Consider the following 14,009-nt stretch of genomic DNA (forward strand, 5'->3'; position numbering starts at 1 on the left):
CAGAATATTTACAAACCTGAATAGTTTGCCAACATTTAAAAATCAAGAGATTTCACGTGAAAAGTTGGCTTTCTGACTTCTTTTAAGCAGTTGGAAGATGTACCCACTCTGGACCCACATTCCCACATAGCCTGACTGGGTGGAGCTGGCAAGCAGCTGCTTTCTGAGGCCAAACCTCCTCCCTGAACCCATTACTTCACTTACAGGTGTTATCTGGGTATTTGGTCCCTTTAGGCATTTGTATTGGCATCTTACCCATTACCTTGTATTAATACAAAATGGTTTCTTCAGTGATCTTTAAAAATTAAATATAAAGATAACAAGGAATAGGGACTTCTGTGGTGGTCCGGTGATTAAGACTGTCCACGCTTCCAATGGAGGGGGCGTGGATTCGATCCCTGGTCAGGGAACTAAGATCCCACATGATGCACGGTGCAGACAAAAAAAAAAAAAAAAGGAACAAATTCCCCCAAAATACTCCATAATGACTTTTTGCTAATGTTTCCTGAACCCTTTACAATGGTGCTAGCAAGGTACTACCCCAAATGGAGTTAAACTGTCTAAACGTACACAAGACGAATAAAATTAGAAACATGCAAAGGTTCATCTCGAATGAAATAATTTCCTCATCAGAAGCAGTAAGAAGCAGCTAAGCACAACTTTAGATCTGTAGTTGTTGAATTTTAGGATGTCTCAAAATCTTACCTAGAGACCTTGTTAAAACAGATTGCTGGGTCCCATCCCCAGAGTTTCTGATTCAGTATGTGTAGGGTGGGGCTGAGACTTTGCATTTCTAAGACGTTCTCAGCTATTGCCCATCCTGCTGGCCCTGGAGCACTTTCTGAGAACCACAGAGGCATGCTACTCAGTGTGGTCCCCAGCCAAGACGCCTGGGAGCTTGTTAGGAAGGAGAATCTTGGGCCCTCTCTTTACCCGTGGAATCAGGATATGCAGGTGGCTTGTAGGAACATTACATTTTGAGATGCAGTGAACTAACTTGTCATTTCCAAACCTTCCTGGGTCCTTTGTTAACTATGCAGAATTCCAGGCCTTTCCCTTAGAAATTTATTTAGAAATCTTTTTTTTTTTTGGCTTCACAGCAGCATGTGGGAACTTAGTTCCCTGACCAGGGGTCGAACCTATGCCCCCTGCATTGGAAGCACAGAGTCTTAACTGTTGGACCTCCAGGGAAGTCCCTCAGAAACCTATTTTTGTCAAGTGCTCCAAGTGATTCTTATCATCAGGAAGGCTTAGGGAGAATAGGCTAATGGTGGTATTAATAAAACTAAAGAAAGAATATATTTTTAAAAACAAGGATCAGGGCTTCCCTGGTGGCGCAGTGGTTGAGAGTCCGCCTGCCAATGCAGGGGACACGGGTTCGTGCCCCGGTCCGGGAGGATCCCACATGTCACGGAGCGTCTGGGCCCGTGAGCCATGGCCGCTGAGCCTGCACGTCCGGGGCTTGCGCTCCATAACGGGAGAGGCCGCAGCAGTGAGAAGCCCGTGTACAGCAAAAACAAACAAACAAACAAACAAACAAAAAACTGCTTTGCTGAAAACTTTCAGGGAGTTTGGGGCTTTAGAGCACGAGCCACCCATTCTCCTTATATTGGCAACTTTACAATAAATGATGCACTTTCCTTCACCACAACCTAATATCAGTAGATTGGCTTTACTGCAAATGGGCAAGCAGACCCCAGTTTGGTGCAGTAACAAGAGGGGAACATAAGTTGTGGATGAATAAAATTGCATCCTTCACACACCCCCTATCCCCCTACCCCTGCCCCCGCCTGGCTACTTCAGAAGACAGCATTATATAGTTAGAAAGCAGAGAATTTTGGAATGAAAATTGGCAAAACTATTCAGGTTTGTAAATATTCTGTGTGCCTAACAAGCTAAGCTTCTGTTAGTAACTCTACCTTGGAGAGACTAGTCCGGGAGGTGATGGGCTTGGTTTCAGTTTTGGTCCCAGTAACTATGCAAAGTATGATTGTTTTGAAGTTTCTCATAATTTCAGTTCCTTCAAATTTCTATGAGGATAGCAGTGTTGATACCTCTTTTGGTGATAAAATGTCAGTACATCATAAAATGCTTTATAAAGGTGAGTTGTTACTGTGGGCACAGTAATAATACCTTTAAATACTGGTGGTTTTAGCTTAATTTTTTTTTCAGTTTTAACTTATTTTCATCACTTGTTCTTTATGATCCAGATATTTTAAAATGCAACGAAAATTAACTTTCCATGATATGTCAGGGACTGGCAGTAAAAAAAATTTTCAGACTGCAAATGAGTTATACAAATGAAAATATCAAATGGAGATCCAGTTATCAAAATGAAAGCACTCAACATATTAAAAGTTCACAATTATTTGTTTAGAGCACATAAAAATGTCAGCCTGCTAACCAACTGTTGTGATTTTTAGAGAACTACTGCAGAGGTTTGAAGAAAATAGATTTATTAGTTAACTTATAAAGAGATTAAAGAGCTTGAAACAAGTATTGAAAAGAAATTTGTGGGCTTACCTGATGGCGCAGTGGTTAAGAATCCGCCTGCCAATGCAGGGGACATGGGTTCAAGCCCTGGTCTGGGAAGATCCCACATGCTGCAGAGCAACTAAGCCCATGAGCCACAACTACTGAGCCTGCGCTCTAGAGCCCATGAACCACAACTACTGAAGTCCGCATGCCTAGAGCCCGTGCTTCGCAACAAGAGAAGCTACCGCAATGAGAAGCCCGCGCACCGCAACGAAGAGTAGCCCCCACTCACCGCAACTAGAGATAGCCCATGCGCAGCAACAGACCCAACTCAGCCAAAAATAAATAAATAAATAAATAAATTTAAAAAAGAAATTTGTGCCTTTATTAGAATGGTGTTAGGCTTTAAATATACCAATTTGGGTAATAAATTTATTCATTTTAAAATAAGAAATGACACTGCAGAACTGCAATACTGGTCCAACAGTCTCGTCTTTACTGTTCCTTTAAAGCAAGAAACAGAATGCGGGGAATCAGAAAGCACTAGCAGGCATCAGTTAATCCAAGATACTAGCTTCTTAGTTCCAAAAGCACTTGCAAAGAAAACCATTGGGGGGCACAGGGTATGGAAGCACTTCATAATAACTGGAATCCCACGAGTGTGTGTTTAAGCCAAGTCTCATAGGCTATTTTTCGTATTTATCCTTTACTTGGTCACTTTATTTCCCCCAAATACTAGTTTTTCTTTGACTTTTTTTCCTCAGTGTAAAAAGTATGAAATATAAACAAGCTCTTGCATTGCACACTTCAGAGTGTACAATTCAAGTATTATAGAGCTATCTACATATCGATAAATCCCATCAAATCTTGGATAATTCAATAATATACAAAATACCAGGGCACAGAGAGAACTAAAACACACTTTTTGTTGCACATAAGATTCAAATATTCAATCTAAAGAAAATCACTTAATCATTTTGGCTCTCCTCTACATTCGCATGTTGATATACTTATTAAAATATTCTGTATAATTATGTTTGGTCTTATTATCTCAAGTCAGGTTTACAACCTCAAAACCAGCCATCCAGACAAAACGGGTAATCAGAAAGATTATTTCTTCCCCTCCTCCCTAACCCCAATAACTATGAAGCCAGTTTTATGACATGACTCCAAACACTGGATTGTGACAACAAATGCTAGGTCCAATTTCTTCATAATCCTTTTTGGTGTGGCATACTTTGTAGAACTCAGGTGTGGAAGCCAGCGTGGATCCTCCAAACCAAACTGCATATCGCTGCATGTGGTATGTAATGACTTGTACATCAGTAGGTTTGGGCTTCAATCTCCCACCACTCAATTTTCACTTAATTTCAGCCTGGCATCTACAGCTCTTTTCAAACCTCTTTGCAAGGGACGTCTGAAGTCCCTGAACATGGTTGAACCTCCAGAGAGGACAATATTCTTGTAGAGAGGACATCTGACATCAATAGCACAATTCTGAATTACTTCATCTACAACTTCTGAGGTAGGCTGAGTAAAGTCTGGATTAGCAAACTCTGGATGAAAAAAAATTTCAGGTCCCAAGAATCTCTCATATTCAACATCAGTGGAAAATTCTTTCTTTGAGATAGCATTGATTCCAGTATACTGTTTAATCCACTTTGATCCATCTGTATCATACTTGTTATTCTTTTACTAAATCTGGGCAGACATAACTATAGCGCTCCTTTACTGCCTTAGCAGTTTCCAAGGATTGCTCTGGAGGAATTCCTACTTCTCGGTCTCTCAGCAATTGCTGAATAAAATATGTTATATATCGTCCTGCGATTGGAATGTGCTTAATACAGCTGCCAATCACATACCCTTCAGCCACAAGGATGACACGAGTGACACCATCTCCACCGTCTATTACTGTACCGGTCAACGTCCGTTCTCCTACCTGTCTGGCAGTCCAGGATTCAGCTAAGGCAAGAACAGCCTGTATAGCCATGTACAAGCCTGGAACATTGAAGGACTCAAACATCATTTCAGCAGTATATTCCCTGTTTTCTGGAGCATTCAGTGGAGCTTCAGTCAAAAGAAAATAATGGTCTTCAGGTTCTGCCCTTAAATATTTAAAGATCACTTGCTCCATAAACCTTTCCATCAAGTCCCGGTCTTCAACTATACCATGGCGGATTGGCCACTTTGTTGCATATGTAGATTTTTCTATTGCTTCATCACCAGTGAAGAAGTCTAGGTCATCAACACCTTTCATCACCCTCCTCTGAGCTTGATCACCCACTTTTGCTGACTCCTTAATAGCAATACAGGAAGGGATGATAAACTGTGGTTCCATATTTCCAGCATATCCTAGTTTTGTATACCCCATGCCACAGTCCCCCACACAGGCCAGCAGCCATCCCGCCATCTTCCTCTTCACCTGCTGCCTCCATCTGCTCTGTGCTGGTTGGGGCCAGGGATGGGCAGCAAGAGGTAGAAGCTATCTGACCATCCACGGCTGGGCCGCCCTCTCCATCCGGGGGGAGCTGGGAAGCCAAAGCAGTAGCGAGACAGCAGCAGGTTCGGTCAGCGGCTTAGCTTAATTTTTCAATACTTTATAATTGGTCTTTGACCCAGCAATTCACTTCTATGAACTTATCCTAATAGATATAACTGAGTACGTGCAAAATAAGGTATTGTCAAGTTACTCACTGCAACATTTTTTTATAATACCAAAATGTTAAAAACAGTCTAGATATCTACCAGTAAGGGTCTGATTGAATAAATTATATCCATTTGGTGGAACAAATGGAATACCATGCAGCTGTGAAACAGAATAAGGAAACCCCCTATATATTGTTATGGAAGGATCTCTAACACACATTATTAAATAAAAAAGCAAAGTGCGGAACTTGACTTTTATTGTAGAAGGGAGAAACAAAGGAAAAGCAGTCAAGAAACAATAGTCAACAGAGTGCTCTTCAAGGGATATACCTAACAATCTGCTACATATCTGAGTTGTTTGCAGGAACTCAGATCCCCACACAGGTGGTAACTACAAGCTGAGATCCCAGACTGGTCAGAATTTGGGGAATGATGATGTTGACCTTTTCTGACCCTCGTGACTTCAATCAACTAAAGCTTGGACTCTGCCAACCTTTGCTCCAGTTCTACACTGAATTCTCATCCACTCCAGCCCCTTCATGAATAGCATTCACCACCCAAGCCCCTTTATGAATATGCACGTACCCTTAGCTTAAAAGGTCCCCAGTTTTGCTGTTTGGGGAGACACTGCTTTGAGAAAGATCCCGGTGTTCTCCTTACCTGCTGCAAGTAATTAACCCTTCCTTCTCCCAATCTTTGGCTTGGTTGTATCTTTTGGCCCACCGAGGCAAACTCAGTTTTCGGGTAACAGAAAGATACACAACAAACAATAGTGGTCAAATAGGGAATTCCCTGGTGGTCCAATGGTTAGAACTCCACGCTTTCACCGTCCAGGGCACGGGTAAGGCCCCGCAAGCCATGCAGTGCAGCCAAAAAAAAAAATAGTGGTCACCTCTACTGGCAGAGGTGAGGGGGCTGTGTGGATGTGAGGGAGATTTTCACTGTGTATCTTTTAATATACATTTTTGGATTTTGAACCATGGGAATATATTACCTATTCCAAAATTAAGTTAATACTTATTTAAGAAGAGACTAATAATATTTACATGGCTAAGGAACTAACGATCTATGGCTTATCTTGCGTGTATGAGCTCTTCAATAATTATTTGATGTGTCGTATTAGGGTGGAATGACTCCAGCGTTAAGGTGTGTGATGGGTCAGGCCTGTGAGAGGAGCAGGGAAGGTCTAGGGCAACTGAAGATGAGAAGTCTGTTTAGACGGGCACATCAAAAAGCGAAGCTCCGCATGGGGCCAGACGGGTAACAGGGGAAAAAACTTAGGCGCCGGGTGCCGGTCTGCATTATAACGAACATGAAGCCTGCTTTCAGGAATGGAGAAAACCATGTGCTTTTATAATATAGGTGGTAATTAGAAAGGAGTAAGAATAATTGGGAACACAGAGAAGTCCCAAGTTACCTTTCTTTGTTGTTGTTGTTAGCGTTTTTAAAAAATTTTTTCTGGGGTGGGAGTGGTGTATTTGGAGTGAGAGTTATTTCAAATCTCATCAAAGCGTTTAGCAAAATACTAACTAGCAGTGGTATGAACAGAGAATGTTAGCCATCTTAGGAGGGAGGGAGTTACATCCAGGCTGTGCTTGGAGGTTTAAGGGGAGGGCAACTCACTGCGGGAGACTGAGCCAGTTAGAGGCACAAAGACATTCTGATTCCTAGGATCCAGCAGATGGGAGACAAATGTCAGGGTGACAGGGTCATCACTGGTATCAGGGCTATGATCTGCTAGCGGCCTAGGCACCCCCTGGTCCAGAAGAAACGGTGTCCCCAGGGTTACTCACAGGGAGTGGGGGTGGGTAGGCAAGACTGCTCCTACCCAGCTGGAGACTTCGAGAGAGAGCCGCGGGCAGGCCTTCCTCGGACGCCCTGCACTCAGAGTCTGGTGGAGAAGAACTGCTGACCCCACGGCTGCAACTCCCTGGGGCCAGCCCTCAGGGAGCAGTGTGTCATTAGCAGGAAGGGACTAATGACCCAAGACTCCGTGCTCTGGGCTTGGAGCAAAGCATTTGGGGACATCCACCTCCTCCCCTCTCACCACACAGTTTAAAATCACATTTTCCTCTTCCTGGGTATTCTGAAGCTCAGTGTGAATATCTAGGAGTGCTTTTTGAGATCCTCTGATGAAAGGTGCAACAGAAGTGCAAAGTATTACTATCAACACTGTAAATACTTTGACAACAGCAGAAGTGCCATGTGTAGGCAGAATACAGATGCACATTCCAACGTCCAATATTCCTAAGAGAACTACTGGAGAGTTAAGAATGGTACATGTGCAAGAGAAGCCAGTCACAGAAGAAAAAAAGAGATAGTTGAGCTAAGTAAGAGACTTCCCTACAATGCTGCCCAGAGGAACGGTAATGCCCACTCAAACAGGCTTTAGCCAGATACCAAGGTCTCCCCTCCAAGTACCAGCTACACACGTGCGTGACAACTGATGTGGAAGATGGAGCAAGCCCAGGCCCAGCCTTTGCGCAAGAGGCGAGCTGCTGCTGGGAGTGCTTCTGTCCCATTAGGAGGCAGGCTCTGGAACATGCCAGTCTGGCAGCTGACTGTGGCTGACGGAGGGGGGTGGAGGCGGGGGCGGAGGGGTGGAGGCGGTGGGGGTGGCTGATGGAGGCTTCCCCTGGCAGCACCACAGACTGCCTGTGGTGGACAGGTGCCTGGCTGGCCTTGGAGCAGGCTAGAGCTGAGGGAGGGAGTGAAGAGAGGGGACAGGGTGATGCATGACCAGGCAGGGGGCCTGGGAATTTGGCTGGCAAGGATGATCAGCTGGGCTTAATTTAGAGCAGTTTCTCAATTGCTCTGAAGCCATAACTGAAGTTAAGAAATTAATAACTACCAGGTGAGTATAAATGATGTTTCAAGCACAGTGCTAAAGTCAGCCTCTGTATTTCCTCATTTAATCTTCACAACAACTCTGTGAGGTAGTGCTACTACCCTCGTTCACAGATAGAGCTCGGAGGAAGTAAAGGACGTGCCCAAGACACTACAGTAAGTGGCAAGGCTCAGATCTGCGTGCAAGAATTGTAATTCCAAAGCTGTTTTGTCTACAATGCTATGTGGCTTCCTCAATGACTAAAAAGCAACCATCAGGGCTCTTAGATTTTGTTGGTTATTACAGACCTAAACACACTGCATCCAGAATGCTATTGTCAAAGATAAGGTAACAAACGACTTTCTTCCAACAATATGGCTCGGGTTTTGATCCATGCTTATAAATGGATCTTATCCAAAAGAAGAGCTACTTTAAAGCCAAGGAGATGTATACCGAGGTCTGTCTTCTGGACCTGGACCACCCAGGCCAGGGTTCCATATTTGGTGCCTCTTTTGGACACACTATCTCCAGTCTCCCTCCACTTCCCAATCTGTATTCCAGACTGTGGACAGAAATAACTTTGAAAAACCTGTTTCAAAATCTGCAGGGCTCCCAACTGCCCCCAGAATAAAGTCCTTCCCTGGCTAGGCAGCTACGTCCCAGCCCTGCTGGGCCACGCCCCGTGGTCCAGCCTCTGCTGGATCCCTCTGTGCCCCAAACAGTGTGCATTTTCACACCTCACTGTTATTATTAGCCCTGCTAGTCCCTCTCCCTGCAATGGCCTGGTCTTACCTTCTTTCTCCCTCTGGCAAACGGCTCTCCTCCAAAGCCCAGTTCAAATGTCACTGCGCTCCCTCAGCTTCCTGACCCAAAGTAGAATTTATTACTCCACTCATTTGAGCCCCTCCGTGGCACCTGGTGCCCAAGCACATTATACTACTTACCATCAATTACAGTGCTTTATTCTATACAGCTGTATCCTCTTTCCCTTTAATTGAGGCAAGGGCAAAAACCATTTCTTACCATCTTTGTTTCCAGAGGCCCTGGTATACAGCAAATGCCCTGAATGTTTTAGAAGACAGATGCAGTCATGTGCAAAGGAACTCTGCTCACACAGTACCACAGCGATGATCTCAAAGAATTTTGCCAATATGTGGGTAATTGGGATGGCTGGCCTCAAATTCCTTCTCTACACATTATTACCTGTGATCTACATAAGCCCTTAACAATGAAATAGAGATAACTATCTTGTTCCCTTTAAGGATATGAAAGGGGGCATACAGCACCCCCAAATTTCCACCAGAGCACCTTTACTTTTTCCTCTTGTCAACAGAGCAAGTTTTGCTTGGGCAGGGCAGAAGACTGTGCTGCTAAAACTATAGTTAAAAGCACTGGTTTAGGGAATTCCCTGGCGGTCCAGTGGTTAGGACTCCGTGCTTTCATTGCCGAGGGCCTCGTGGCGTTGCCAAAAAGAAAGAAAAAAGCACTGGTTTAGATGGCCTCTTCCTTTACTACCTCATGCCTAAATATTTATCTGTAAGCACCTCTTCCTAACTGGTTTTCAAGGCTCTAGTCTTCTCCATCCAACTTGCAAGTTACTGCCAGATGAAATTTTCTAAAACATTATTTGAATCATATGTAACATGTTAGTTTTGTAACATAATTGCATAATAAATATAACCAACCAAACACTCGGCCCCACAACTAGAACGTTAATGGTAACTTGCATCTATCTGTACATGCTTCACGCATGTCAACCCCTTGCTTAATACCTGGAGCTAATCATTGTCTTTAATTTTAAATTTTTTATTCTACTTTTTTTTTTCTTTTCTTTTTTTTTTTTTTTTGTGGTACGCGGGCCTCTCACTGTTGTGGCCTCTCCCGTTGCGGAGCACAGGCTCCGGACGCGCAGGCTCAGCGGCCATGGCTCACGGGCCCAGCCGCTCCGCGGCATGTGGGATCTTCCCGGACCGGGGCACGAACCCGTGTCCCCTGCATCGGCAGGCGGATTCTCAACCACTGCGCCACCAGGGAAGCCCTCTACTTTTTAAAGAATGTAGTTTTATTAAAGGGGAGAGGGAGTGGGTAGGGGTAAATTAGGAGTATGGGATTAACAGATACAAACTACTATGCATAAAATAGCAACAAGGTATTACTGTGTAGCATAGGGAACTATATTCAATATCTTGTAATAACCTATAATGGAAAAGAATCTGAAAAAGGATATGTAAGTGAATCACTTTGCTGTACACCTGAAACTGACACCATATTGTAAAACAACCATACCTCAATCAAAAAAAAGAAAGAATATAGCTTTATTTTACATATATGAATATAGTTGATTTTGTTGATTTTGAAAGATTGTAAAGATAGTACCACACTGTGTATATCTCCTGGTACATGCTATTTCACTATTATGAATCCAAGATTCATCCATGTTGATGCTCTTGTTTAGTTTGCTGTTACATAGTATTCCACTGTGTGCCATACCACAGTTATTTACTCCTTCTCCTGCCAACCAACTCGGATTGTTTCCAGTGCTTTGCTATTACGGGTAATGTGGCTATCAACATTCTTGGTGCACAGTGCATTTGTGCATTTCTGAACTGGGATGTTAGGTCATAGGGTATACAAATGTTCAACCTTGTGAAATAATGTCAAAGTTGTTTTTCAAGGGGCACTAACAGCCAGATAATTTTTTTCAAAATCACTGCTTTCCCTGTTGAAAAATAATTGAGTGTAAACACAACTTGCAAGATAAAGTCCAAACCTGCCATTCCATGCCAGTTAAAATCTGGTCCCAACCTAAATTTCATACCTTTTCTCTTATTGTCCCTCCCTAACCCCCAAGTACCTCCCACTCCAATCAGGCAGATCTGCTCCCAGATATAGAACACAACTTACTCATTTTCAACAGCTCCTTCCTTTCTAGTCTGCAAACCCCCTGCGCCCCTGCTACTGCCCTTAGGTTCTCCTTCCTAATGAAACCTACCCTGAGTACACCTGCCCACAGGACTCTCTTCCCCCCAGCTCCTAGAAGACATGTCCTGCCCCAGTCATATGCCATCAGCCTTCACCCCCATTCATGTCTTACTGTGCTAGGTTTCATGCTGCCTTGTTGGAAAACTGGACATTCTAACTAAGCTGTGTGATCAGATTTACTTGAGAACTCAGCGTTTCCAAATTTAGTATTTGGTACCTTTCTCACCACTCTCTGGACAATGGAATTACTTAATTGTAGATTTGATTGTTTTCCCACATAACTTTTGACATGATTATGTCTTATTTCCCCAATTAAATCATCAGTATCTTAAAAGTACAGAGACCATATTTTAAAATTTCTTTGTATTCTCTACAACATTTAACATAATCTCATGTGTGCAGTAAGAACTCAGTTCAACAAATATTTAACACTTCAGTAGATACCTGAAAATGCAGCGGGCTTAAAGTGCGTTTCTAGAAAAAATATGTTCTAGCATACAATTTAAATATATAATATGTAGGTGTATAAAATACATATACACAAAAGCATAAGTGTGTATATATATATTTATATAAGCTTAGAAAGTACAATAAAGGCAGAGGCAATCTAGACAGAAACTTTCCAATCACAAAAACAAGAAACAAATAGCATCCATGAGTTTAAACTACCTAAGAAGTTACTCTGGCAAAAAACTCTTAGGTTTAGTGCTATGGCATCTGTCTCTGAAATATGTTACTGTCTGTCCATTTTCCTCCTGACTGTGACTAGGAAATACTTTATTTAGTTAAATGACCTTTTCTCTTTCAGTTGTTCTCCTTTGATCAAGTTGCTGCTCACCTTCCTAAAAACACTACATTGTATAAAACTTGAGGCAGAAACAAACTATATTGTCTCCCAATAAAAAAGTATAATTTAATTTTATTAGTATGAAATATGTTGATATAATTTATTGTATTTGTGACCGAAGTACATGATTCTTAAATACGAAACGGTTTTGGTTTTTTTTGCGGTACACGAGCCTCTCACTGTTGTGGCCTCTCCCGTTGCGGAGCACAGGTTCCGGACGTGCAGGCTCAGCGGCCATGGCTCACGGGCCCAGCCGCTCCGCGGCATGTGGGATCTTCCTGGACCAGGGCACGAACCCGTGTCCCCCACATCGGCAGGCGGAGTCTCAACCACTGAGCCCCCAGGGAAGCCCACAAAACGGTTTTAAGCCCAATCATACAATCATTTAGTAAAAGTGCTGGTCATCAGACCCCGAGAAAAGCAGGAAGGCACTTTCCCATTTTGGTGTAGAGATACTACACTTAACAGGCTGCTTAAAAAAAAGAGGCTGCTTAATTGGCCGCTTATTGAATGTAGTTTATTCTGCTTCCCTTTTGTCAGATTCTTCCTCCTCAAACTCGACTAAAGGAGAGTGTCTCTTGGCCTGAGAACCTTCTTTGTAGAACACTTTCTTGATAGTGCCATCCTTTGGAGCCTTTATGGTATGCTGCAAAGACAAAAAGGCATGACAAACAATGGCTGTGATGCTAATGAGGGTTGAGCGCACACCAAGAAACATGAAAAGTGAAAAATGAAGCCAATTATTTTGATGTTTTGTCATGTATCAGTGCTTCCCAATCTTTCTCATATCACAGCACACAGAGAAAATAATAACGGTTTTATGGTGCGCTTGGGGATTGAGAGGAATCACTACCTTGATGCACCTGGTCAATAACTGGGAAGCTCTGTATTAGCTAGTAATTCTCAGCTCAAGCTTCACAGTAGACTCTCACCTGGGAAGCTTTTAAAAACTACTGATCCTTGGGCTCCCCTATAGGAAATCCCAGTTCAACTGGTCTGGGAGGTACTTTTGCAAAAAGCTTCCCAGGTGCAATTTGTGACCAGGGCTCAGAACCAATGGCCTACAATTTCTAACCATCTAAAAACCTAAACAGCTAATTTAACTTGACTGAGGTTTTCACTTTGATACTGATATTTGGCATCCTAGGTATGGCCTTAGAAAATACCAGTAGCTAATATTCTGTTGGGTTACTGCCTGAATCTAAGCTATTGATAATTTCAGAATCACAAATGACAGGCAGATCTCACAAAATTAAAATGCAAATGTAAGAGAAGGATGGTTTGGTTTTGTTTCCTGCAGTTAATGTTTCATCAAACCATGGTTCTTAATATTTAAAATGGTCTTAATTTACAAAATAATACAAAAGAATGATTGGGACTGATAGCTCCCAAAGTTTATTTGGCAAGTGAACCCTTGATTTCACTTACCTCCATCTTCATGGCGATCATAACCATCAAAGAATCTCCAGCTTTTACTTCATCTCCAGCTTTCACAAACACCTAGAGAGTCATAGTGACAGGTTAATATTTAAAAACACAGAGGTCCTTTGTGGTCCACAGAGTTGGTATATAAACGTACACAGCAGAACTATGTGTCTATGTGGTTGTCTTGTCCGCCAAAGACAAAAATACTGGCACAAATCAGAGACCCATAGGTCAGTCCGGCATTGTGGGCACTGTTGTCAGTGGGGGGCACTCCTTAGCTACCCACCCCTGCCCCCCAACCCGTTGAGTTTTCCTTGAATCAGATGAATACACTTAATGTATTTCAAGATCCTTTTGTGTTTTCATGAATACACAGACAAGACATATCACCAACAGGGAAGGACTGACTACAGGCACACCTCGTTTTATTGCTCTTCACTTTTATTGTGCCTCACAGATATTGCTTTTAAAATTCTTTTTAAGAAATTGAAGGTTTGTGGCAACTCTTCATCAATCAAGTCTATGGGCACCATTTTCCCAACAGCATTTGCTCACTTTGTGCCTCTGTGTCACATTTTGGTAATTCTTGCAAAATTTCAAACCCTCTACCAGTGAAAAGATTATGACTCACTGAGGGTTCTGATGATGGTTAGCATTTTTTAGCAATATAGGATTTTTTAAAATTTTTATTTTATATTGGAGTATATTTGATTACAATGTTGTTTTAGTTTCAGGTGTACAGCAAAGTGACTCGGTTATACATATATCTAAGTATTTTTAAATCAAGGTATGTACTTTTTTTTTTTT

At 42.5% G+C, this 14,009-nt stretch overlaps 1 protein-coding gene and 1 pseudogene across 2 annotated transcripts in view; both read right to left on the minus strand.

Annotated features, from left to right (window-relative positions):
* Positions 1-3,502: 3,502 nt before the first annotated feature.
* LOC131757234 (actin-related protein 3 pseudogene) lies at positions 3,503-4,885 on the minus strand (annotated as a pseudogene).
* A 6,594-nt stretch (positions 4,886-11,479) lies between these two features.
* Positions 11,480-14,009, minus strand: part of MCCC1 (methylcrotonyl-CoA carboxylase subunit 1) — a 68,030-nt gene continuing 65,500 nt past the window's right edge. For both annotated transcript variants that reach the window (XM_059064530.2, XM_059064531.2), the window contains 2 exons: positions 13,206-13,277; positions 11,480-12,423 (listed from right to left, as the gene is read on the minus strand). In XM_059064530.2, the coding sequence (XP_058920513.1) occupies positions 12,295-12,423; positions 13,206-13,277 (201 nt within the window). In that variant the 3' untranslated portion in view covers positions 11,480-12,294. The remainder of the gene's footprint in view (positions 12,424-13,205; positions 13,278-14,009) is intronic.

This window comes from Kogia breviceps, chromosome 5, assembly GCF_026419965.1.
Source record: "Kogia breviceps isolate mKogBre1 chromosome 5, mKogBre1 haplotype 1, whole genome shotgun sequence".
NCBI lineage: Eukaryota > Metazoa > Chordata > Mammalia > Artiodactyla > Physeteridae > Kogia > Kogia breviceps.